This window comes from Mauremys reevesii, linkage group 27, assembly GCF_016161935.1.
Source record: "Mauremys reevesii isolate NIE-2019 linkage group 27, ASM1616193v1, whole genome shotgun sequence".
Classification (NCBI taxonomy): domain Eukaryota; kingdom Metazoa; phylum Chordata; order Testudines; family Geoemydidae; genus Mauremys; species Mauremys reevesii.
In genome coordinates this window covers 9,008,915-9,035,171 of record NC_052649.1, presented here as the reverse complement: position 1 = coordinate 9,035,171, position 26,257 = coordinate 9,008,915, and the positions used below count along the sequence as shown (strand labels likewise).

At 66.3% G+C, this 26,257-nt stretch overlaps 1 protein-coding gene across 1 annotated transcript; it reads right to left on the bottom strand.

Annotated features, from left to right (window-relative positions):
* Nucleotides 1-353: 353 nt before the first annotated feature.
* Nucleotides 354-25,979, bottom strand: WNK4 (WNK lysine deficient protein kinase 4). Its single transcript, XM_039516365.1, is given in 21 exon segments — nucleotides 354-1,635; nucleotides 1,880-1,980; nucleotides 2,731-2,933; nucleotides 3,175-3,610; nucleotides 3,790-3,886; nucleotides 4,330-4,907; nucleotides 5,099-5,254; nucleotides 5,590-5,647; nucleotides 5,983-6,156; nucleotides 6,236-6,352; nucleotides 6,809-6,950; nucleotides 7,156-7,229; nucleotides 7,323-7,462; nucleotides 7,757-8,087; nucleotides 8,562-8,781; nucleotides 9,016-9,104; nucleotides 10,509-10,666; nucleotides 10,926-11,146; nucleotides 13,294-13,466; nucleotides 25,392-25,729; nucleotides 25,732-25,979. Coding segments are annotated over 21 exon segments (4,014 nt in total). The 5' UTR covers nucleotides 25,937-25,979; the 3' UTR covers nucleotides 354-1,632.
* Nucleotides 25,980-26,257: the final 278 nt, after the last annotated feature.

The window sequence follows — 26,257 nt, the reverse complement described above, 5'->3', positions numbered from 1 at the left end:
GCCTAGATGCTGCCTCCAGGACCCACTGAATTAGATACAAAGGTGAGGTGCTGCCCTCTGGGGGAAGGCAGCACAAACCACCACCCCTCACTGCTAGGAAAAGGTGGCTCTTACTGCCCCTGGCCCAGCCTGCAGGGGAAACACTCTTTCCTTTGCCCCTGTGAAGGGCAGAGCTCCAGCACCTGTTGTCATGTTCCAATAAATGCCTCTGGAAATTGTGCTTCCAAGTTGATTATTAAGGCAGCTGGTGGCAGGAGGCCAGCTCAGTGCCTCAGGGACTGTTCCATGCAGCACACATTTACCTAAGAGGCTAAAGAGTGGTGGGAAGGAGATTTTCCAGCTCATTGGCTTAAGTCCTGAATTCACAGGACAGGCCGCTCCCGCTTCAGCCAGGAGAGCAGGTGTATTACCTGGGGCCACCTTCCCACTCCCACCCCACCATGGACACAGCAGGGTTTCTCCTCAAACCATTTACAAGAAAAGCCTCCCCCCACAGCTGTCCTACAGGAAGAATCAATTTGGTTACAAGATGCTCCAGCTGCTGTGATCACACCCCACCCTGCAGTCAGCGATCCCTATTTGATCTGTTTTATTCACAACCACTGTACAGAGTCTCTAAAAAGCCTTTTACAACAAGGTCAGTCTGTCCTATGGAGAGGCAGGGCAAGGGCAGTGCTTCACGCTGCAGCTATGGGGCCAGAGCAGAAGCCGAGCTCCAAGGCTCCCTGCTGGCTAAGGCCCAGCAAGAACAAGCCTGAGGCCTGGTGCCCAGGAGAATGGCTTGGCACGAGGGTGTAAAAGTACGTGGCCCGATGCTGCTGGTTTATGGTTCTGGGGCAAAGAGGCACTGAGAACTCAGCCCATGCGCAGGGGGGCAGCACCCCTCTCACTGCAGTGGGGCTGGCGGCTCCTGGCGAGGAGTAAAGCACGGAGGTGAGTTGCCATAAAGGGGAGGGACAGTGTCAGCACGTGCATTTCCTATAACCCAGGCCCTGCCTTCAGCAGACATGACCCAGGGGCTAAGTGCTATCCCCCCAGGGCACAAGTCCAGGCAGAGGTAAGACCAGCCACACCCCAGGTAGCCTGGGCCTGCGTCCATGGCATCCCACAGCAGGGGCACTTGCTCTGTAGGTGGGGGTGGCCCTGGTGCTTTCTGGGAGTGTGGGGAGGTGGGGTCAGTGAAGGGCTGGGACTCAGCTAAGCAGGAAGCGTTTCTCAGCTGACACTAGGGGGGGCTCTGAAGCAAGGCTCCTCATGGTGGTAGGGAGTTACCCTGCCCCACTCGGGCTCCTTCCCAGCCCACAAACCCGTCTCCCTGCAGCCTGTGCTGGGAAGCAGGTGAACCAGGCTGGGTGTGGCCACCATCAGACTTCACACGGGCCCGTGGGGGCCAATGCAGATCCTCCCCGGGGCTGTCGGACAAAACCAGGCATCTCCAGGCGGTGGGCACCCGCAGCAAACACCATGGGCAGGAGTCGCCATTCCCCACAGCGCCAGTGCTGTCTCCACACCCGGAGGAGCCCGTGAGGCAGGGCGCTGCCTGGCCAGCTCGCAGCACGGCCTCTCACCACCCCTCCATGGCAGCTGGTGCATGGCTGAGGTAGTCCATGAAAATCGGTGCTGGCAGGACGGTTACTGCAGAGAGAGAGAGAGAGAAGGGGGCACTCACCCTGAGGGGCCTATGCAGGAGCCAGCCGTGCACACACTTGGGGGCTCAGAGCCGCGTGCCTGGCCCCCCAGGGGAACCCGGGCTGTGTTGTGCCTCCATAGCACATGCTCCACCACAACCTCTTCTGTGCCAGAGGGAGAGTGGCAACCCTGGGGGTCGGTGGGATAGGACTCTACGGCCCAGGAAGCCCCCCAGCAGCCCCGCCCTCACCGTTCGGCTGAGGTCTCCGGCGAATGTCACCCCTCTGCTCGGCCGCTGCTCCTGCGAGCCGGTGCTGCTGCCACTCAGCGAGTTCCTGCGCATGATCCCTGCTGGGAGCCAGACGAGGTGAGGGGCCAGGGGGCCCTGAGCCTCCCCCCATGAAGCAGCCCCCCAGGTGCCTGCTGCACAGCCTGGCATGGTACCCAGCTGGCATGTGGGGACATCTCCCCCACCATGGAACACGCAGGTTAATGCCACCTTCCCCAGGGCAGAGACCTGAGGATCCTCCGTGCAGCCCAGAGTGCGGCCCCCCGAGAGCTCCCCACCGCACATGCCCCTGGGCACTAAAGCCACATGGGGGTCCCAGGCAGAGAGAGCAAGGACGGGGGGGAGGGCGGGATCAAGTGCCAGCAGGGAGCAGCCGGGGGGGAGGGGCAGGTGCAAGAGGACAGGGGGGGGGAGGCTGGGGGTCAAGTGCCAGCGGGGCGCAGCGGAGGACAGTGGGGGGGTTTCAGGTGCCAGCAGGAGCAGTGGGACAGGTAACTGCAGACTGCAGGGGGGGTGTGGGTGTTGCCAGCGGGGAGCAGCTGAGGACAGTGGGAAGGGGGTTCAGGTGCCAGCAGGGAGCAGTGGGACAGGTACCTGCAGGCTGCGGGGCGGTGTGTGTGTGTGTGTTGCCAGCGGGGAGCAGCCTGCAGGCTGCGAGAGGACAGTGGTGTGTGTGTCAGGTGCCAGCAGGGAGCAGCCGAGGACTGACTGACTGTGTGTGTGTGTTGCCAGCGGGGAGCAGCTGAGGACAGCGGGGCGGGGGGGGAGGGGGGGGAGAGTCAGGTGCCAGTGGGGAGCAGCGGGCCGGGTACCTGTGGGCTGCGAGAGCTCCAGGCGCTGGAGGCTGTTGCGCCGGGACGGGTTGAAGCTGCCCTTGGAGAGGCGTCTCTGGCGGCTGGAGAGCATGGCGGCTGGGGAGACGATGCCCGGGGGGGCCTGCTTCCCCATCCGGAAGTACAGATCCTCGATCTCCCTCTTCTGCACAGCCTGCAGTGTCTGCACTTCAGAGAGGTGCCTGGGGACAGCAGGGCCGTCAGGGCAGGGCCGTCAGGGCAGGGGGCAGACGCCTGTTTCTAGCCCAGCTGCCCATAGGGAGGAGACTGGCAGGAAGCTGCCTTACCCCGCCCCAGCACGGGCCAGCAGCCCCCCTGAGAGCTCCCTGGAGCCAGAGGCGCTTGCACAAGGCCCAGCTTGCTTCCCTGCCGCCCCCCAGCAGTGCAGCACGTGGGAAAGGCCGAGCCGGGTCCCCCACTCACTTCTGGCGCAGGCTCTGCAGCTCCTCCCAGATCTCCTCGTCCTCGCTCTCCGTGTCGTCGCTGCTCAGGTAGGACGAGCTGCGCGCGCAGCTCATCCACACCTGGCTCACCATGGCCTGCTGAGGGCTCTCAGCACCGCCCTCCCCAGGCCCCTCCTGGTCGCTCTCTGCCAGCGCCACCGGTGTCCCCTCCTCGGCCAGCAGCTCGTCGGGGTCCTGCACCGGGGTGTCAGGTACAGAGTCCGAGTCGGGGCTCGTGCTGCCCTCCGTGGCGGAGGAGCTGGGCACCGAGGGCTGGGAGGAGGCGCCAGCCACCCCCTCCCAGGGCTCCTGGCCACTCTGCTCACTGTCACTCTGGCTCTGCTGCCCCAGGGTGCTGTTGGCTGGGTCCTTGGACGTGGTCACCTGGAATCGGCCCAGAATCTGGGGCTTGGCCTCTGGGAACAAATGGGGAAGGGCAGGTTAGCAGGAGCCGGCCCAGCGTGGGCCAGGGCAGGTCTGGGCGCTGGGCGTGGCTCTCCACGCACTGCGGGGGAGAGCTGGCACCAGGCACTCTGCGATGCCAGCCCTGTTCCCACCCTGGCAGGCTGAACCACAGCTCAACCAGCACCTTTACCTTCGTTGATGGGGGACAGCCGTGCCTTGGCCGGGCCAGGGGCGGGCGACTCTGAGACGATCAGGTGGCTGCTGGGTTTCGGGGAGCAGGGCGATACCTAGGAGAGAAGCCGGTGAGCCAGGTCAGGGAGCACAGAGCCGCTCCCGTGCGGGGTCCTGGCCCCCAGCAACATCCAGGGCCATCTAATCCCCAGCAGCAGATGGGCCGGGGATTGAGCTGTGGCTCCCTGGCTCAGGCCCAGGCCTCTGGATTAACAGGCTGCTCCAGGCCTCGCTCCGAGCCAGCAGCACTGCCCCAGCCCAGGGGCAGCGGCTCGTCCCCTGGAGTAACACCAGCCCCAGGGCTGCTCTAACTGGTCCCAGCATCACCCGCCCCCGGGGCCATTCCACCAGCTCCGGCATGGCCTGCAGCCGGCCCCTTCCCACCAGCCCTACGCCGAGAGCCGGGGTCTGGCGCCACTAGGGCATATCCTGGCTGTGCCCCCACATTCCTGGGGCCACCTCACGCTGCAGCACCCAGGCCCCTTCTGGGGGTGCTTACCGAGCCGCTATCCAGCGCCCCTGCAGCAGGGGCTCTCCCCGATGCCAGCGGACTCTCCCCGATGCCGCTTCTTCCCAGGCCCTGAGGGGGAAGAGCTGGGCCCCAGCCCGCCGTGACACAGGTGCTGGTGGGCTCCTGGGTCCCACTGCAGTGTGGCGCTGGCTCCACCTGGCCTGCAGGGCCAGGGGAGGTGAAGTGTGCCGGCCCCAGGTACAGCGACTGCGGGCGAGGTATCGGTGCAGGGGCCAGGGGCCCCCCCGGCGGGGGAGCAGCCAAGGAGACGGACGGCAGCAGCGTCTGGGCCATGCTCATCATTGCCAGGGAGAACATCTCAGCCAGCGAGAACAAGGGGGAGGTGGCAGGAGACCAGGGGGGCGCAGCGGGTGCGGTGCTGTTCATGGGTGGGCTCAGGGGGCCCAGGTCTCCCCTGGGTGGTGTGGTGGACAGCAGGGAGCCCCCAGCCTGGGGCCCGGATCTGGCAGTCTGGGGGAAACACTGGGATGTTGGCAGCTGGTACGGGGCCAGGCCAGGCACCGTCAGGGAGGAGGGCCAGCTCCACGCGGCTGCACTGGGGGAACCTGCGGAGGAGAAAGGGATGAGCATGGGAAGGGTTAACCATGTCCCCACTCCACGGCTGGGTGCTCCCCCTCCCTCCCGTCTAGGGTCCCCACATCCCTGCCCCCAGCCAGCTGCTCCCTTGGAGGGGCCGCCGGGTGGGCGTTCCAGCCAGGCCTGGGGAAGGGGGGGAGGCCGGTGTCCGAGCCGGTACCTGGCGGTTCTGCTGGGAGCAGAGGCTGCAGCCCAGCGGGCTGGGTCCCTGGCGGGGTGTCTGCGAGGCTGAAGAGGTCGTTTTCAGAGGCGGAGCCACTGAGCGAGTGCTGGACCGGAGCCAGCTCCGACTGGCCTGGGCTGCTGCAGCCCAGGTCTGGGACAGAGACAGGGAGTCAGTCCTGGCACCGCGCAGCCCCGACACCCCCAAGCCGCAGCCCCCCCCCCCCCCCCCCACTGGGGCCAACTTGTGCAGCTGCCGGGCAGGGGGTGGCGCAGGCCTCTCCCTGCATAGGGCAATGGCACCTGGCTACTGCTGCCCGGGCTGCAGGCACCAGCCGGCCGCAGGCAGCACCCTTCACGGCAGACATGCTTCCATCACAAGCCAGCGGGCAGCACAGGGCCGCCTGGCCCAGCCCCCCAGAGAGGGGGTGTCGCAGGCCCAGGGCTGGGGCACCCTATTGGAGGGGGCAGGGAGTGGCAGGCACGTACCGCTGAGCAAGGACGAGGCCGAGATGGAGTGCGAGAGATCCTGCAGCTGCAGCTCCGCCTGCCAACGAGAGACAGGGCCTGTGATGGGCCAGGCCAGGGCTGCGGCAGGATCTGGCCCACACTCCCACCCAATCCCACGCTGGGACCCCCCGGCAGAGCCCGGGAAGCTGGAACAGGCTCTCTGGAGCAATGCACGGACCGGGGGCGGGGGGCGCTCACCAGGAAGGCTGCTCACCGAGAGTGAGGAGGACACTCACTGGGCAGCCGGAGGGTGAGGGGGGTGCTCAACGGGGGTCCGGGGGCCACTCACAGAGGAGTGGAGAGGCGCTCGCCAGGGGGAGGGCGAGCTGCTCCCCGGGGGACGAGGGGGGGCTGCTCACTGGGGGCACTCACCGGGAGGCCGTTGCTGGTGGCAGAGGGCGACAGGCTCTCAGGCTGCGGGCTGCCAGCTGCCCTGCTGGCACCATGCCCGTCCTTGCGCAGCAGGGTCTCCACGCGCTGGATGATGTCCTGGATTCGATGGATGAAGCTGTCCTGCTCCGACTGGAGGATGAACTCGTTATTGACCTGTGGGGCCAGGCAAGTGGGTCAGTGCTGGGTGCGGGCCCCCCAAACCCTGCCGAGCCCAGCCAGGCCCTGCACTCACCATGACAGCCGCAATCTCCTCCGGGTTGTCCCCGTCCAGGTCGAACTTGAAGGTCACCATCTTGTTGTTGTAGGTCTGCAGCTGGCACTCCACCACCCTGTCGCTCTTGTCCGAGATCTGTGGGGCAGGGGCAGCTCATAGGCAGCCGCGGAGACCCCGCCACCCCCCGCCGGGAGCCAGGTGACACACAGGGAGGGGCCAGCGGTTGCAGTGCCAGGCCTGTGCCAGCCCCGCTTCTCAGCCTGTGCAGATGGGTGGTTTGGGGGGGGCCCTTTTGCCCCCTCAATGGAAACATGAAGGGCTGATCGGCGCTTCTGTCCCCCACATCGTTCCCTGTGAACTGCACGTCCACACACGGGCAGGAGAGCAGGACCCAGGGCACTGGAGCAGCCGCCGTGGTGCCTCCTAGGAACCAGGGAGATCGGCCCAGGAGCAGTTGCTCCCCAGGCACCCCCCATTCCCTGCCACCCTGACCTCCCCCTGACAGCTGCCGCCCCACACTCCCCATTCACAGTGGGCTTCGGCCCCTCGCAGCCTGTGAACGAAGGCAGGGCAGGTGCCGGTGGCGCTTACATTGGTGATGCGCAGCCTTGACCTGGCCCGGCGCCGCAGCAGCTTCCCAGAGGCCCGCTTGGCCGGCAGCTTGGCGTTCTGCTCGCTGGCCGAGAGCCCTTCGCAGCCGTCGCTCAGGCCGGATGCCACGTCTGACGCGTAGCTGTGGGGAGGCCCCAGCACAGGGGCAAGAGTTAATGGCCAATCCCACCTGCCCCAGCCCAGTATCCCCTGTAACCCGCCCTGATCCCCATCTCAGTGACCAGCCCCAGCCCATTCCAGCCACCACCTCCCGGGGGGGCAAACAGCTGACTCCTCCCACCCAGGGGCTGGGGGCACGGCACTGACGGAGCAGGGCCCAGACATACCTGTCCACTGGGGAAGAGAACTCGCTGGCCGGGGCAGACGGCAGGCGCTCCATGGGCGAGCTCACTGCGATGCTCTGCAGGGGAGAAGCCAGAGTGAGGGGGCATTGTGGCACCCCCAGCAGCCCCCCAAAGGGGAGCGTGAGGTGCCCCTGGGAGGCCCCACTCACCACAGGGAAGCAGCTCTCTGACTGGGCAGCTGGTGGGCTGGAAGGGTCCCCAGTGGAGAAGGTGCCTGAGTGGCAGTGGGACAGGTCTGGTGAGTCCACGAATCCAGAGGAGCTCAGGTACCCGTCCGTCTCGCAGTCAGCTGGGGAGCAGAGAGCAGGGTGAGTGGCCAGCCCATGGGGGAGGGCCAGGGCAGGCTCCCCCCCGCAGGAACTGCCGTTTCTCGCCCCCCTTCCCCAGGAGAACGGGAGAGAAACAGGAGCAGCTGCCTCGACCGATCACTGCCAGGGTGCCACGTTCCAGGCTCCCAGCAATATCAGCCGCAGACACCAATGAGAGGCTGGGAGCTGCTCTCCCTGAACCCCAGGGAGACGCAGGCCAGTGCCAGCAACGCCCCTCCCCCCTACCCCACGGTGCCCGCGCACTGGCTACGTACAGGTGGTGGAGGAGTAGCTGGTGTGCCGGTACAGGAAGTGCTGGTGCTGATCTGCCTCGGGCTCCTCGGGCTCCGGAAGGAAGGTGCCCCCAAAGACAGAGTCCCCGGAGCCAGGCGTGGCCGGTGAGGCCTGGGGGGTGGTAGGCACCGGGGGGCACTTCAGCTCCTCCAGCAGGGGCAGGATGCCTGGCTGCTTCTCCTGCTCCTGGTGCTGCAGCTCATCCTGCGCCCGCTTCATCTTCTCTCGCTTGCGCTTGATGGTGACCACGCGGTCCCGCACCGCCTTGGCCACCAGCTTGTAGTCCGCCTCACACACAAAGCCCAGGGTCACCTGCAGGAGGTGCAGGGGGCGCGTCAGGCCCTGCCCCGGCAAAGCCTGGCAGAGCCATCTGGGCACCCAGGGAGGCAGTGAGCCAGGCACAGGCGAGGGAGGCAGTGAGCCAGGCACAGGCGAGGGAGGCAGTGAGCCAGGCACAGGCGAGGGAGGCAGTGAGCCAGGCACAGGCGAGGGAGGCAGTGAGCCAGGCACAGGCGAGGTCAGGGAGTGGGGCTTGGTTGTGCCGGGGCAGCCCAGGCAGAGGGTAAGAGAGTCGCTGCCCCGGAACGGACCCTGCCCCCTGCACAGCAGCAGCGCCTGCTACAGGCTGCAGCAAGCCAGCAGCACAGATCCCAGCGGCGAGCGGCTCCCCCGCGCCAGAGCTGTGGGCAGCGTGGGTACGCGGAGGGGACCGGGCCTGGCCCAGTTCATTGTCTCCCCATCCCAGGCGGGGGCAGGGCTGCTCCCCCTCCCTCCGTGGCAACCTACCATCTCCTGGGCCACCTCCTCGGCCACGTCCTTGTGCAGCTCGAAGAGGAACTCGAGGGCGTTGTTGTCCTTGTACTTGCCGTGCAGTTTCTTGGTGTCGTCCATGCGCAGCCAGAGCTTGAGGCCGGACTTGACGCCGTCGTCCTCCTCGGCCAGCTCCACATGCACCCCCGTGTCCTCCTGGAAGAAGGAGTGCTCCAGCAGGTCCTGGATGGTGTACCTGGCGGACAGGCCGGGGTCAGCGCAGCCTGGGCACCCAGTACTGGGAACCCAGTACGGCACAACTGGCACCACGGGACAGAGCCGGCACCAGGGCGCCCTAGCTCATCTGGAACCCGGGCCGCCAGCCCAACCCGGCCAGCCCCCTCCACCCCAGAGGCCTGCAGCCCCCCATCCCTGCCACACCGGCCCCACCAAGCCCCGTGGCCCCACGCTCCTGCCCTGCCACGCCCACCTCTCAGCCTTGTCCATGCGGATGCAGCCCTCAATGATTTCCTTCAGCTCTGGCACCTTCACCTTGTAGAAGCTGTTGGGTTTCATGCCCTGCAGGGAGACATCCCGACAGTCAGGCAGGTCCCAGGCCAGGCTGTGCCCGAGCAGCTATGTCACCCTCTGCAGCGCTGCGAGCAGACGTCCCTGAACGTGCAGGGGGTCGGACTGAGGTGAGACTGGCCCTGCGAGCAAGTGACATCTGGGGCTGCCCTCTGGCTCCTGGGACCTGACTCCCAGTCCCCGCAAGTTGAGTGTGGAAGGGACCCCACAGGGAGGGGCCGGGAGGACAGAGACCCTGATTCAGGCAGGCGAGAGCGGAACCACCCAGCACCAGTCCCTGACGGGCCAGGCAGAGCCCAGTGCAGACCAGCTTCCCTGGCCATGCCCCTCCCTGCCCTGAGCGAGGGGGCAGAGCAGTTCTGGGTGACGGGAGGTCATGGAGCAAACCGGCACCGCACTGGATCTGGCCGGCTCGGGGTCGTTAAGGCTGCGGGCTGGCCCAGGTTCACAAACAGCTTCCTGGTTCCACTCCATTAACGCTGGAGGCTGCTGCTCCCAGGTCCCGGCACGCCAGGGAGCAGCACGTGGACAGCCACGCGGCCTCCGCCAGGCTGAAACCTGCTGCGGGGAGCAGAGCAGGGGGCAGCCGGGAGGCACAGCTATGGGGGAATGGGACCCGCCTGCAAGAGCATCCAGGGGAACCCAGAGCGGCTCCCCCTTCTGTCCCCAGCCAAGGGACCCAAGAGCTCAGCAGTGGCTAGCGGCTTTCCTGAGCACCTCTGCCCAAGTGTCTAGGTGTGGAGCTGCTCCCAGAGCAGCCTCAGGAAGGAGGGAGTATCTTAGTTAAGGACCAGGCTGGGGTTGAGTGGCTCCGGGGGGGAGGAAGGGGGAGAGAGGGGTCCCCGAGCAGTGCCAGTGGGGGGGGTGGTCCCCCGGCCCCTAGAGTGGTTCTGGCAGGGGTGGAAGTTCCTTGGCTGAGCGGCAGGAGGAGGGGGGTCCCCAGTCCCCCAGAGTGGCTCCGGCAGGGGAGCGGTTTCCCTGCCAGGGCAGTGCCAGCGGGGGGGAGGGGGGTCCCCAGGCCCCCAGAGTGGCTCAGGCAGGGGAGCGGTTTCCCTGACAGGCAGTGCCAGCGGGGGGTCCCCAGGCCCCCAGAGTGGCTCCGGCAGGGGAGCGGTTTCCCTGGCAGGGCAGTGCCAGCGGTGGGGAGGGGGGTCCCCAGGCCCCCAGAGTGGCTCAGGCAGGGGAGCGGTTTCCCTGGCAGGGCCGTGCCCGCGGGGGGTCCTCAGGCCCCCAGAGTGGCTCCGGCAGGGGAGCGGTTTCCCTGCCAGGGCAGTGCCAGCGGTGGGGAGGGGGGTCCCCAGGCCCCCAGAGTGGCTCAGGCAGGGGAGCGGTTTCCCTGGCAGAGCGGTGCTGGTGGGGGGGTCCCCGCATCGAGGCGCAGACACAGCCACTCACCGAGGTGACCTTGCGGTAGATCTGGGCGGCGTTCTGGCACTCTGAGTAGGGGTATTCCGAGGTGGCCATCTCCAGCATGCACATGCCGAAGGCGTAGACATCCACCGCCTCGTCGTACTTCTCCTCGTACATCTCGGGGGCCATGAACTCCGGGGTGCCTGGGGGCGCAGGAGACAACTCAGCGCCAAGCTGCTCCTTGGGGCTGGCTAGCCACACCCGGCTGGCCTAGGGTGGGGGGCTGGCTGCAGGGGAGGCTGCGCTCCCCGACTCTCATCTCAGCAAGCCAGGCTGGCGTTGGCCACCCCAGGGGTCCCATGGCAGAGGGCGCCCCCCGGACCGTGAGTGGCCCCTCAGCCAGGCCATCCCAGGGAACCCACCCAAGGGGCCCGGCTGCTCGCACGCCCAGCGCCCCGGTACCTATGACGCTCTTGGCGAAGGAGGCCCGCTTGAGCGTGGCCAGGCCCAGGTCCCCGATCTTGACGGAGCCGGTGGGGCCCGTGATGAAGATGTTGTCGCACTTGAGGTCGCGATGGATGATGGGGGGCGAGCGCGTGTGCAGGAAGTGCAGCCCCTTGAGGATCTGCCGGCTCCAGCGCTGCAGGACCTTCAGCTTCATCTCCTTGAAGCGCTTCAGGTAGCTGCGAGGGCAACACGGGCGACATGAGGGGGCGACTCCAGCTGCTCCCCCCGGCCAGGCGCCACCCAAGCTGCACGGAGCTGGGCAGCAGGGTCCCGGCGCAGGCTGTGGGGAGACTCTCCTCACCCAGGCAGCACACACAGCGGGCTCCGCAGGAACGGGCGGCTCTGTAGTGCCGAGGGCCAAGCACGGGCCTAGGAACGGCGAGCAGCCGGAGCTGCCTGGTGCAGCGCAGCACGGCGAGGTAAGGGCGCCCGGGACGCACTGACAGCTGCTTCCTGAGCAGTGGGGGCTCACAGAGCGCCTGGCAGGCCCTGGGCTTTGCCCCAGCACCCCCACCAGTTCACAGCCCAGCTTGGCCGAGAGGAGCTGCGAGCTCTGCCCGGATCCTGCCCGGGCCCCATCACGCCAGGCAGGGGCGGCTTGGAATGCACCTGGCCCACATGCTGGCCAAGCTCGCGGTGCCAGCAACCACAGCGGTCACACGCAGGCCAGACAGGGTCCCCCGCTGCCCGCTAGGACCCTACCCCCCCTCCGCCTGCCACACAACCCCCACCCTGCCAGAACCCGGCTACCTCCCTCCCACCTGCTAGGACCCTACCCCCCCTCCGCCTGCCACACAGCCCCCACCCTGCCAGAACCCGGCTCCTCCCCGCCACCTGCTAGGACCCTACCCCCTCCCCTCCGCCTGCCACACAACCCCACCCTGCCAGAACCCGGCTACCTCCCTCCCACCTGCTAGGACCCTCCCCCCCCTCCGCCTGCCACACAACCCCCACCCTGCCAGACTCCCTGCCTCCCTCCTCTGCCACCCACTAGGACCCTACCCCCTCTCCCCACAGGCCCCAGGGCCCCTCTCTGCCTGCCACACAACCCCACCCTGCCAGAACCCGGCTCCCTCCTCCCACCCGCTAGGACCCTACCCCTCTCCCCACAGGCCCCAGGGCCCCCACTCCGCCAGCCACACAACCCCACCCTGCCAGACCCCCGGCTCCTCCCCGCCACCCGCTAGGACCCTACCCCTCTCCCACAGGCCCCAGTGCCGCCCCTCCGCCTGCCACACAATCCCCACCCTGCCAGAACCCGGCTACCTCCCCCGACCCGCTAGGACCCTACCCCTCTCCCCACAGGCCCCACTGCCTCCTCTCCACCTGCCACACAATCCCCACCCTGCCAGACCCCCGGCTCCTCCCCGCCACCCGCTAGGACCCTACCCCCTCTCCCCACAGGCCCCAGTGCCCCCCGTCTGCCTGCCACACAACCCCACCCTGCCAGACCCCCCAGCTCTCTCCTCCGCCACCCGCTAGGACCCTACCCCCTCTCCCCACAGGCCCCAGGGCCCCCTCTCCGCCTGCCACACAACCCCCACCCTGCCAGAACCCGGCTACCTCCCCTCCCACCCGCTAGGACCCTACCCCCCCTCCCCACAGGCCCCAGTGCCCCCTCCACCTGCCACACAACCCCCACCCTGCCAGAACCCGGCTACCTCCTCCCACCCGCTAGGACCCTACCCCCTCTCCCCACAGGCCCCACTGCCTCCTCTCCACCTGCCACACAACCCCACCCTGCCAGACCCCCGGCTACCTCCCCACCCGCTAGGACCCTACCCTCTCCCCACAGGCCCCAGTGCCCCCTCCGCCTGCCACACAACCCCACCCTGCCAGAACCCGGCTACCTCCCCACCCGCTAGGACCCTACCCTCTCCCCACAGGCGCCAGTGCCCCCTCCGCCTGCCACACAACCCCACCCTGCCAGACCCCCGGCTCCCTCCCCGCCACCCGCTAGGACCCTACACTGCCTCCTCTCACCCTGCCACAACCCCCCCCTGCTGCCAGATCCCCCCTCCTCCCACCCGCTAGGACCCTACCCCTCTCCCCACAGGCCCCAGGGCCCCTCTCCACCTGCCACACAACCCCACCCTGCCAGAACCCCGGCTACTCCCCCCCCACCTAGGACCCCCCTCCCCCCCCCCCAGGCCCCCCCCCCCCCCTCACCCTGCCACACAACCCCACCCTGCCAGAACCCGGCTCCTCCCCACCCGCTAGGACCCTACCCCCTATCCCCACCGGCCCCCGTGCCCCCTCCGCCTGCCACACAACCCCCGCCCAGCAGAACCTGGAGCCCGCCCCCCAGCCCAGCCCCGCTCACGTTTTCAGGGTGCCCGAGGTCATGAGCTCAGTGACCAACACGATGCAGATCTGGCCCTTGATGGCTGACTTCCAGGAGTCGTAGAAGCGGACAATATTGGGATGCTGCAGGCCCTTCAGCATCTCCACCTCCTCGCTGAAGCGCTGCCGTTCAGCCTTCGACAGCTTCCGGGTCTGCAAGGAACCCACAGGAGAGGCATGAGTGGCCACTGGGGGGCGCCCTCTGGCACCGGGGCTGGTGGCACAATGGACCGGTCCTGGCCTGAGCCAGCCCCAGAGCCCTGCCACGGAGCCTCCCCTTCGCTCCCCCAGAGCCCTGCCACGGAGCCCCTCAAACCAACCCGGCCACTGAGAGCCCCCCTGCTCCCACCCAGAGATGGAGCCCCTACCCATCCTCCTGGCTCCCTTTGCCAGCCACATACACGGCAGCAAGGCCATGCCAAGCTCCCAGTGCAGAGCCCAGACGGGCCGGTAGGCACCGGTGCCACGCACAGACAGCAGCCCCATGAGCGCTGCTGGCGCTGCCCAGGGCAGCAGGATTACTCATGTAGGAGAGACGAGCGGAGCCAGGCACCACGGCACCAGCAAGGCCACGCAGAGCGTCCCCCCCACGCAGGGCTGGGGAGCTGGCAGCCGCTAATCGTGCCGGCTGGACGCACTGTGCAGCCCAGCTGCCAGACTCCCCCAGAACGCCCCGGCCCGGCTTATCAGCACCAGAGACAGCCCGTATCTGGGTCAGGATGGACATGGAGTGTCGGGGGAGGGCAGAGCAGCCGGCTGCGGGCACAAGAGCAGAAATTCACTCACCTCCCAGCCCCCGAGAGCAAGCAGGGCCAGCGGGACCCTTTGCCCAGCAAACAGCCGGGCTCTGCACAGAGAGAGCCGGGGCCCAACCAAGCCCCCCGTGTGCCAGCCCCCAGAAGGGAAGAACGCGTCTCCCCTGCCCCTTCCAGGGAGCAGAGAGGCCCGGCAGGGACAGGGCAGGGGGGAGACTTTTTGGCTTACTGGGGATTTGCTTGCTGGGTGGGGGGAGGGGGCTGAGCCAGCAATTCAGCAGCTGGCCTGGCGGGGGCACGGTGCCCACGCGGCACGCTGGGGTGTTAGTGAGACACAAGCCACCCCCGGCACTCAGATTCTCCAGCGAGGACGCAGATCACCGGCTGATGAGGCAGCGTGGGCCCCTCTCCCTCCTGCGCCAGTGGGCCCACCCAGAGGAGGCTGCCCGCTCGCACGGTGCTGGGCATGCACCCGTGTGGACTTGGAGTGACACAGACAAAGCCACCGGTGTCTGCACCTCCTGCTGCAGCTGTGGGCCACGCAGGGCTGGAGGTCGGCACCACCTTTGGATTAAAACCTTTATCCAAGGGCGAGGGGGAACCCAACTCCTCCCCAGCAGCCCACCCAGCCTGCCTTTGTGCCCCCAGCTCAGGGCACGCACCTCGTTTGCGTGGGGGCTCGTTTCCACTGGGGATTTCGCGCCAGCACAGCAGTCCTGGGGCCAGCCCCTGCACAAGGGGGGCCAAGGCCTGGTGACCTCCAGGTGCTAGCCACCCCCACACCCCGCGGCTCAGCAGGGCCCTGGTAGTTGGGTCCCAGGGAACTTGTGACAAGAGACAGGAGGGAGTGCTCAGCACCCCAGCACAGCTCCTGCCAGCCAATGCCCTGGCCAAGAGAGAACTTGTGTGCCATAGGGGCAGCCCGCCCAGGGCTGCCCCCTCCACCTGGCATAGCACGGCCCCTCAGGCCAGCCTTGCACCCATACACAAGGAGTAACGATTCCTGCTGCCTCGCTTTGCTGCTTTCTAAGAGAGCAGGCGGGCGGCTGGCAAGTGCAGACACAGGGCACCTTTATGGCAGGGGGCCATGCGAGCCTCAATGCCGCCTTTGTTGGCAGCACAGGCGCGCCCGGCTCTGGACCTGGTTTTTCCATGTTCCTCTTGCTCAAGTTAATTAAAGTGGAAGCAGAAGTTGAGCTTTGACAGAAGCTTAAAGCACCGTGACTAGGAGCCCAGCCCCAAGGTCAGCAGGGGGGGCACAGGCACCTGCCCCCTGGGGCTCAGCCTGGCAGCTCCATCCCCTCACCAGGTCTGCTGACGCCAGCCAGGACAGCTTCCCCTCTGCCCACACAGGCCAGGCAAACTCCCTGGGGACCAGCAGGGGCTGCCCCCCATGACTCCTGCTCAGCACACACAGGGGGCTAGGGACTCTCCCAGGAGCAGTGGGGCAGAGCAGGGGTCCTGACAGGCTCCCAGGCTCCTGCAGATGCCCCAGCTCATGCCAGCTGCCCTGAGGGGCCAGGGGACTCAGGGCACGGAAGGAGCCACCCCCTGGGACATCTGTCCAAAGGAAACTGAGCCGCTGCAGCCCGGGATTTCCAAAACATGATGCAATGTAAAAATGGCCACGCGACTCTGGGGCCACCCCCTTCCTCCACCCGTCGCCCATTGCCTCCCCCGGCTCCAGCCTCCCACCCCACAGCTCTCCCTGCTTGCTGTCCAGGCTCTGGAGTCCCCATGCATTCCTGTCACGTGCTCCACAAACCAAACCCTCCCCAGGACCCGTGCCTGGCCGCTGGCATGCTGGTAACTGTGCCCAAGGCCCTGGAGTCGCTGCCCTGCTCCCGCCCTCGCAGAACCCAGCAATGTCTGGAGAAACTGGGAAACTGGCACAAGTAGGAGCCTGTGGAGGGCTGATCCCCCTGCCCCAGCGCCAGACACGGCCCAGCCTGTGGCACCCTCTCCCTAGACAGGGGCCAGAGCTCCTGTTCCCCCACCCGCAGGGCACTACGGGGCCACAGCTCTCTCCTTGGCCAGGCAAACTGGGCCCTGGCCAGTGATAGAACTGGGGAGCCGGGCCTGGCGTGGAGGCGAGATACGCCAGCAGCTGCTGCGAGCCCTGTTTGCCTTGGTGCATGGTTTAAGGCAGGCGCATGAAATGACATGAGCCTGAAGCAGCAAGAGCTGACTCCATCCATGGCCCCCGATCGATTCCGGGCCTGCACTCGAAATGCCGAATGTGCCACGCGGGTGGCGCTTCCTGGCAGGGCCCTGCTTGCTGGGAGTGAGACGGGCAGGGCCAGGTGAGCGGGAACACTGCTCCTGGGGGGCTGCAGCAAACACCCCCCTCTGCCCCTCCCTAATGAGAGCAGGGCCCATGGGAAACTGACACAAGTAGGAGCCTGTGGAGGGCTGACCCCCCTGCCCCAGTGCCAGGCAGCGAGCAGGGAGAGCACAGGGAGGATCCGGCTGGGACAGGCTCTCCACATCCCTGCACTGACAGCCAAAGAAACCAACGGCTCGCGGCTGCCGCGTTTTAACACTGGAAGCTGCTGGCTCCAGGGATCTGTGCGCTCGGCCCCTTGGCTCGCAGGAGCCATAAATCAACCCGGGGATCTTTCGTAATGTTTTTGTTGCATCATAACTGGCCCCGTGGCTGGGCTGCAGCTGCCCTGCGCCCCACATGGGGCCATGCACAATCCCCTCCTTTCAAACCCACATTCGGGGCCCTGGCCCAGCCCAGAGCAGGGAACCCGCTGAGACCAATGAATGGCACCTTTTAGATCCAGGGCAAGTGAACTGATCTCCAAGCCCCCCCTCTGCTCCTCTGCCAGTCCTGACCCGTAGCAGCCCCTGCTAGTACAGCCGAGGCCGGGAGGACCACCAGCTCCGCCGATGCCCCCAGTCCTGACCTGCAGCCACCCCCCATTCCAGCCTTGGCTTCTCTCGAACAAGTGCTCCCAAACTGAAACAGCAACCAGTACATCCAGTGGCACCAACCTGAGACCCAGCAAACCTGTCAGGGACCAGCTGAGCCTCAGTTAATTACAAACAGCAGCCGGAAGCACTTGGTCCTTCAGCACTTGGGGAGTTGCCTGAGAGCATCCCAGCCCCAGACAGTCCCCAGGCAGCTCCCCACCCCCAGTTTCCAGACCCAGAGGCGGGAGGGGAGGGGTCTTCTGAGGAAAGGTGGCTGGCCTGGGCTCCTGGAAGCCACACGTCTCCCAAGGTGCTCACAAGTAACCAGATTCAGGAACTCTGGAATCTGTTCCCCAAGCCTGCGAGCTGCTGCTAAGGGAACAGGGAAAAGCCCAAGGTTGCCCCTCACCCGTAGGGGCTCCCCATGCCTGGACAGGGCATACGGGCTCCCCCAGATGGAGTGCAAGAGTGCAAGGGGGGATCGCGCCACCCCCAGAGCCGCGAGGGCACAGCCTGCCCTCCAGTCCTGTGCCCCCCATGCCAGGAGGGCAATAACCAGGCTGGCACACGCTGCTTAGCATTCTTGATACATTACCACTGAGATGTGGGGGCTACGACTGGGCGAGGGAGGGGCTAGGAGCCAGGATGCCTGGGTTCTGTCCTGGCACCCTTTCAGCAGCACTATGTTTGGTGAAAGTTCACCTTGTGGGCCAGGTGCCCCAGCAGCTCCACAAAGGCCAAGATGGCCTGTGCCCAACGAACAAGGCCAGGAGGGCGCTGCCATGCCAGCAGCAACCCCTGCCCACGCCCTGGCTCCACTCACCGAGAAGGCCCACCAAGGCACCCGCTCAGCATACGCAGGGGCGGGCAGTGCACCCCCCAGCTCCAGCCGTCTTGCTCAGCCCGGAGGGCAGGGACACAATGTACCTTGCTAATAGCCGCCTCGTGCACAGCAGTACGATGCTCTGGGTCACAGACACCAGAGCCGCCTAACAAGCTGGGATGGAAGCCCGCCCCCCGCTTGCCAAGGCAGGGCTGGCCTCCTCCAGCAGTTCAGCAACCCAGAGCCACCAAGTCCCAAGTGCCAGAGCCGGCCGGGCTCTCACTGCTAGGTTCCACCGCCAGCCCGGGCGCCCTGCTGCTCTCATTGGCCCCTGCCGAGGTGGAGCTGGGGGAGGCGGTGTGGTATTTTTACACGTTTCTTCCTCTCTGAAGGTGTTTATGAGGCTCTGGCTACAGACCCAGCTCTGTGATGCCCCGGGCAGCAGAGCTGAGCAGCAGCCTCTGAAAGCCCCATTGTGCAGGGCCCGGCATCCTGGAGAGGGGACCAATTTACATAATTATGGTGCATTTATAGCTAAAAGCCTCTGCAGGCCACCATAGCGAGTGCAGCCTGGCCCTGAAATAGCACCCAGCCATAAATCCCAGCCTGGGACAGCCCCACAGACCTCTCCAGCTGGAGACGGCTTGCTGCTGCCCCAGAGAAACAGCAACCCCGTCAAGAGCGTGGCTGGCACAGATCTGCCGCCTGGAGAAGAGATCAGCACCAGCCTCTACGGAGCCTCCCTGTTTGCTGTCGCCTCCTCCCAGGCTGGGAGCAGAGGCCCAGCCTCCATGCGTACAGCGATTCTCTGTACCTACAGCATGCCCCTCGCATCCCACTGGAGCCTGAAAACAACTCAGCTCTTCCAGTCACTTCCTGACTGGCGCCCACGGTCAGAGCACCCCTGGGCGCAAGGAGCCGAACCCTCCCACGGCTGCTCAGCTAGTGGGGTTCAGGGGGCAGATCGTTTTCCTAGGTCCCATGAAGCTCAACAGCCCCCCAGAAACCAGCCCCAACATGTACCAGGAACCACCAGGCCTGGAACAAGCGGCTCCCAGATCAGTCTGGTGGGGGCAGAAACCCACCAACCCAACCACAGCCAGGAGGAAAGGGGCCCCCAGCGCAGCACCATGGCTGCTTCGTCAGCAGGCAGCCAAGGAGCAGCACCTGGCATCTCCTTACACACCCAGCCCTGCCCTGAGGGTCAGGCAAGCCTGTCCTGACAGCCCTGCTAGCGCCAAGACGTCAGGGGAGGTCTGTCCCCCAGGAGAGGGAGTGGTACTGTCTGGACCAGGGAATGGGGGCATTCCCACAGATCAACAGGTGTGAGAAACTGCAAGGGCCCCCAGCGGTGCCCACATCACGCCGCGTAACCGGGGAGCACAGGATCTCTCGTGCCAGCAGTGACCAGAGCCCGCCTCGTCCCACAGCACCTGGGCAGCACTGTCCCAGCATGCGCCAGTCTGAGGCCCTGCCTGGGCAGCCAGCGCACAGCTTGGAGCCAGAGGGGTCTCCCCCACTGCATTGCTACCCATGGGGAGGCTGGCTCAGGGCTCTGCCACCCAGAAGCGACACAGACTCACCCCCAGAATGGTCGGGGCGGGCGCTGCCCTGGGGCCAGTGGAGCAGTAGCCAGAGGAGATGTTACCCACCCGCCCTGAACCTAAGGGCCACTAGGACAGCCTGGAGCTGCGTTCCCAGTGGGCCATGTGGGCACAGAGCCCCTGCCCCCCCTCGCTGGGGTGTAACACGACCCCCAGCAGTGCAGGGCCAGTACAGAGAGGCCTGTAAGCACAAGACACTCTCCCTGCCAGCCCAGCCCAGCCCAGGCCCCCCCCGGCCTCTGACCACAAGCCCCAGGAGCAAGGGCTGTCCTGCCAGTGTCTGGGATGCGCCCAGCACGCAGGGGCACTACCACAGACACTGTAGAACAGCAACCCCAGATGCCCCCGCCCCCTTGAAGGGCTCACGTCCACCTGGGGGGGCCCAGTTTGGGTTCACCAGCCCCCCTTCCTCAGCTCTGCTCCGCCCACAGCAGCGTGGGCTCTGGGGAAGGGACAAGCACTCGGTGCATAAGGAGAGCGCGTGCAGACACACCTTGGCCAGTTCAGGCAACTCCAGCTCTTGGCTCCGTGCCACTGCCCACGGCAGGGGAGAGAGTCAGGTCCTGCAGGAAACCGCTCATGATAAACAAATATTTACCAGTTGGGCCCACTTTGGGCATCTGGTTTCCCCAGCCCCGCCCAGCATCCCCCAGGCATCTGTCAATAAAAACACTGCTTTAAACCTGACTTCAGAAACCAGAAATGGGTCAGGCCAAGACTATTATGTGTGGGGAGCCCAGGGCTGGGGGAGCAGGGGCCTCTGGGCCAGGACTGAGGGGCACCGGCAGAGCTGGGGGAAGGGGGGGAGCTGGGGCTGGGGGAGCAGGGGCCTCTGGGCCAGGACTGAGGGGCACCGGCAGAGCTGGGGGAATTGGGGGAGCCGGGCCTGGGGCAGCAGGGGCCTCTGGGCCAGGACTGAGGGGCACTGGTAGAGCTGGGGGATGTGGGGGAGCGGGGGGGGGGGGAGCAGGGGCTCTGGGCCAGGACTGAGGGGCACCGGCAGAGCTGGGGAAGTGGGGAGCCGGGGCTGGGGGAGCAGGGGCCTCTGGGCCAGGACTGAGGGGCACCGGCAGCGCTGGGGGATGGGGGGGAGCTGGGGATGCGGGAGCAGGGGGCTCTGGGCCAGGACTGAGGGGCACCGGCAGAGCTGGGGGAAGGGGGAGCCCAGGGCTGGGGAGCAGGGGCTCTGGGCCAGGACTGAGGGGCACCGCAGAGCTGGGGAAGGGGGAGCCGGGGCTCTGGGCCAGGACTGAGGGGCACCGGCAGAGCTGGGGAAGGGGGAGCTGGGGCTGGGGGAGCAGGGGTTCTGGGCCAGGACTGAGGGGCACTGGCAGAGCTGGGGATGCGGGAGCAGGGGGCTCCGGGCCAGGACTGAGGGGCACCGGCAGAGCTGGGGGAAGGGGGGGAGCTGGGGCTGGGGGAGCAGGGGGCTCTGGGCCAGGACTGAGGGGCACCGGCAGAGCTGGGGCAAGGGGGGAGCCGGGGGCTCTGGGCCAGGGCTGAGGGGCACCGGCAGAGCTGGGGCAAGGGGGGAACCCAGGGCTGGGGGAGCAGGGGGCTCTGGGCCAGGACTGAGGGGCACCGGCAGAGCTGGGGGAAGGGGGGAGCCGGGGGCTCTGGGCCAGGACTGAGGGGCACCGGCAGAGCTGCTGTGTAAGAAGCTAAGGACTGGAATAGCGGGTCAGGGCTGAGGTCAAGTGACCGTTTATATTTTAAAGGCAATAAATGACAACTGTGTGACAAATGCAGGACAAAGCTATTTCTGAAAGGGCACAACCACAACCACTTTTATTTGTGGTACAAACTCCTATATTTGTACCACAGCGGCTGATTCTCTGCAGGATTAGGGCTCAAAAACAGGCTTGTTAAATCTGCTCACATGCTCCTTGGCTCCGCACAGGGGACTTGGGACAAGAGATGCTGAATGAGGAAATCCTAACCGCGGGGCACTGGTAGCGCTCTCTGGCGCCGGGGGGGGCAGTTTGAGGTAGCAGGGGGGCCGTGGGTTGGGGCTGAGGGGCACTGGTAGGACTCTCGGGGCGGGTAGCAGGGGCCGTGGGTTGGGGCTGAGGGGCACTGGTAGGACTCGGGAGGGGTAGCAGGGGGCCGTGGGTCGGGGCTGAGGGGCACTGCTAGGACTCTCGGGGCGGGTAGCAGGGGCCGTGGGTTGGGGCTGAGGGGCACTGGTAGGACTTTCAGGGGTAGCAGGGGGGCCATGGGTCGGGGCTGAGGGGCACTGGTAGGACTCTCGGGGGGGGGTAGCAGGAGGGCCGTGGGTCGGGGCTGAAGGGCACTGGTAGGACTCTCGGGGGGCAGATCAGGATCGAGGGGCATCAGCAGAGCTGGAAGAGGCAGCCGAGCAAGGGCTGGCACAGAAACTCGGACCGGGCGACAGGGGATGGATCGCTCAGTGACCGTCTGTTCTGGTCATTCCCTCTGCAGCACCTGGCGCTGCCGGCAGAGAGGACGCTGGGCTAGACGGACCCTTGCTCTGACCCAGCCTGGCTGTCCTTGTGCTTTCCTGGGACTCAAGGGGCAGCCGAACTTTGTATCCAACGGGTCCCTGCCTCCTCCTGGGAAGGTGCAGCCTGCTGGCCCGCCAGAGCCCACACAGAGCCGTTGGGACTGCTCAGCACTGATGCCTGCAGACAGGCCCCCCAAAACTCCAATCAGCATCTCTTTATAAGCACACCAGAAAGCCGTCTGGCACCATCCCCACGACAGCCGGCCTGGCCACGCCAAACACTGCCAGACAGGCTGAGACACCAACACAAACAGCCCTGCAGGACGTCTACTGGGTACCTCAGATCCAGCCTCGCAAACGGCACGTGCTCTCAGCCTGACGGGCGCCCTCCGATGTGGCCTGTGGAGAGAGCCTGGGATCTGCCTGGCAACTCAGTCTGGAGCAGCAACCCTAAGGCAGGGTTGAGAACCAACCTGGGGCTAAGAAAGGTGGCCAGACGCCCCCCAGGCGGCGCTAGCTGCGAGCGGGCCAGGGACGCACATGCCTGGCACGGCCCAAATACAGGATACAGCACGTGACAAACCCACAGAGGCACACAAAAATTACACACACAGGAAAAGCCAGGCACCATGGGGCTGACCGCGGAGAGCGTGATTGTGACCTCAATGCCTGACCCCGGGAAGCGTCACCACTAATACCAAGGGGCATCCGATTTGTGTGCAAGATGAAAAGCTTTGGGAGAAAACTCCGGGACACAGAGCAAAGCTCCAGTGGGCAGACACGAAGGGCCAGCCTGCTGCTCAGGGCACAATGCCCCTTCCTCACAGAACCACCCGCTGCCATGCAGGAGTCCCTCCGCCCACCCGGAGACGCAGCCATCAACACACACAGCGACGCCCCATGCTGCTTTTAGGGGCAGGAGACAAACTCGCAAGACACGTTTTTCTGTGTAAACAAGGACTTGGAACTCGCAGCTGCACCAGCCGGCCCAAGGACGAGGGTGGTCAGAGATTTTGGACTGCAGCTGAAGCCCATCCCAAGGGGTTGTATGGAGAGGTGGGGTCCTCCGGAAGGGACAGTCCCCATACAGCCCTGCTCCTGGTTGCAGCAGGAAGGAGGATGGGGGCTAGAGAAACCAGCCCCCTCTCAGCAGAGGGAGGCTGGGGTTGGAGGAGGAAGGGATGGGACAGCTGGCAGGAGACCAGAAAGTGCCAGGTCCGGGTGTGTTAACGCAGCTCCTGCAGCCAGCCCCTAAGGGCACCACAGAGCTTCTGGCAGCATCACACAAACCGGCCACGGGTGCCCACCAATAAATCTGTTGATTTAGCCACTGGCACCACACTAGCCTCTGTCAGGAGAACCTGAGAGGAATCGTAGCCCCCATTTACACTCCAGAGGCACCTCCAACACCTGCCAGCAGTGCCCCGAATCCAGAACCTGAAGGGGCCAGTTCTGCAGAACACAGCACAGAACTGGCAATGGGGGCGAGGCTGGCGTTTGAAGCAGCCCCTCTGATGGGCGGGGCAGCGCGTGCAGAAAAGGAAGCCCAGAGCCTGGCACTTAACCTGTACCTTGGCACCGAAGGCCTGATACACAACTACAAGATCTATGGGGCAGGGATTGGCATGCATGGCTCTACCATGCTGCAGGCGCTGCCGTCGCCAAGTGATGAGAATGAGCCATGCAGGGAGCTGCAACTGATGCAGAACTGAGCTGTGAGGAGCCCAGAGCAGCTGGACGGCAAGATGCTGGGAGCATTTCACACCAGGGCCCAACAGGCCAGAAGCTGGGAATGGGCGACAGGGGATGGGTCACTTGATGATTCCCTGTTCTGCTCGCTCCCTCTGGGGCACCTGGCACTGGCCGCTGTCGGAAGACAGGACACTGGGCTAGATGGACCTTTGGTCTGACCCCGTCTGGCCATTCTTATGGCAGGTCTAGCACAGCACCAAGATGCCAGCACATGGGCACTACGGATCTGAGCCATGCTTGGGGGTGGGCAGGGGCACGCGTTGCTTGGTTGCTGCAGTCCAGCTGCAGAAATGGCACTAATGGGAACAGCCATGAATTACGGTAATTCAGTATCTGTGGCTGCTGCTGCCAGCTCTCCTACGTAAGAGAAATCACAGGTCCAGCGTGCCAGCCACCGGAGGCCACTACTAATAGAAAGGAGAGACCTGGGGCTGCAGAAGCCAGAGAGAACGGAGAAATGAGCAGATGTGGCCCCAAGCCCCCCACACCTTCTCGGAGCTCCTTCTTCCCCAGTCTGCTGCAGTATCACAAGTGTGTCTGGGGAGTGGGAGGCCCAAGGAATAAGAAAGAGGCTGAAGCTGAAGCCAAACGAGAGGACAGGGACCTGGGGGAAGCATCCCGCACATGCCCCCACCTGAAGTCTGAGATGTGTCTTGAACTCAGTTTTGGGGGGTCCAGGAGAGCCCAGTCCGACCCACGGCTCAGTCCCAGGACCATCAAAGGGACACTTGGGTCAGGACCAAGTGCTGGCCAGTCACAACCCCCCGACTTTCCTAAACCCCTCTGGTGAAGGAGCCACTGACCTGGCACCTGCAGAAAAGCTGGCCCAGCTGAAGGGCCTGTCCTAGCCCTGCCAACACCACAGGCAGAGCCAAAGCACTGAGCCAGGGCCCAGGCCCATCCTGCTGGTCAAGCTCAGGACCCCTCAGTCCCTCCTCACACCAACCTGCCTAGCTCAGCGATCCAAGGCCAGGGGCTGGGGAAACTCCCCCACAGCCCTCACCCCGACCCACCCCCTGGGGCCTGAGTGCCAGGGGCAGCATCTGATTAACCTGAAGTAGAGCCCCACTGATCTGGGAACCTTGGGGGAGCAGGGGGCAGCCCGAGAGTGGGCTTGGTACGCTGGGTCCTGAGCAGGGCCCTTGCAGCCTGCTGGGCTGGCTGGACGGACTGAGGTGCCCCAGGCCTGCAGTCGCTGTGACCCGGCGCTGGGGAGCTGCTCCACCAGCCCCTGGAGCGTAGGGGAAGGATCCCGGACAGATCGCCCAAGTTTGTCAGACATCAGGGTCCAACCAGCTGACAGCAGGGCAGCTCCTCACTCTCAGGCACCCTGGCTCCTGACCCTGCAGAACATTGCAGGGCCCAGCCAAGGGACTGCGCCTTGCCCAGCCAGCCACCTCCGGGAGCCACGGCCCCCACTCCAAGCCCAGTGCCGACCCCGCTAAGAACTCAGGAGGCCCCATTCTCCCCCACCCCCGCCACAGGACAGTGCTGCAGGGCAGCCAGGTGCCCAGGGACTGGGGGGTCTGGCTCTGCAGCACCCCGCCCTCCCCCAGCCTGTGCAGCAGTGACCCCTGGAGAGCAGCCGCCCGGGGACCCACCTGAGGCGCAGGCGCTGGAACCGGGGGTGCTGTCCATCCTGTCCAGGGTTGACAGTTTGGTTCAGCGGCTCTCCGCTCCCCCACGCCCCTGCCCGAGGGCGCCTGGCCCGGGGAACCCCCCGCCCGCGTTGAGGGCTCCCGGCCCGGGGCCCGCACCCACCTGCAGCTCGCACCAGGCCACCTCCACGGTGGTCTCGGTGTCCAGCCCTTTGTACACCGTCTTGAAGGAGCCGCGGCCGATCTCGATGTCGAACTTGAGGAACCGGCCGTCCGGGGAGGTGGCCACGGCGCGCGTCTCGATCTCCTCGTTCTCCTCCTGCGCCCGGCGGCTCTCGTCCGGGGGGGCGCCGCGCGGGGAGACCCGGCCGGGGGGCGGCGGCGAGGGCGTCTGGCCGCCGCTCTCGCTGCCCGAGCCGGAGCGCGCCGCGGGCTCTGCGCCTTGGAGAGCCCGGGGGTCCCCGCGCGCCTCCTGCGCCCCGGCCGGGCCGGACCCCGGGGCCCCTCGTAGCCCAGCCGCTCCAGCTCGGCCGAGCTCCGCCGGCTGAACCTGTAGGAGCCGCGGCGGCTCTCGCGCCCCCGGCTGCGGAGCGGAGCTGCCCGGCCGGGGGTCCCCGGCTCCAGGGCGATGCCGCAGCCGGACAGATCCACCTCGGTCTGGGACATGGCTCCGGCCGCGGGGGGCCCGGCCACGTGGAGCATCAGCATGGGGGTGCGGGGGGGTCCGCGCTTCGCACCTGGAGGCGCAGCAGCCACCGAGCCCGGACTGGGAGCCGCTGTGCGGCGCCGGCCCTGGGCTGCCCGGAGCCGAGCTCCGCCCGCCTGGCGCCTCCCCCTCCCCGGGCGCAGCGCACGCCCCCGGCCCGCCCCCGCCCCCGCCGGCAGGAGAGCGGGGTGAGCAGCAGGCTCGGCGCCTGCTCGGGCAGCTCCCCCCGGGCCAGCCCAGACTGGGGGCAAGGCCCGCCCGGGGCTCCACACGCACCCCCCAGCTCTGCTCCCCACCATCAGGAGGATGCAGGTGTTGGTGAG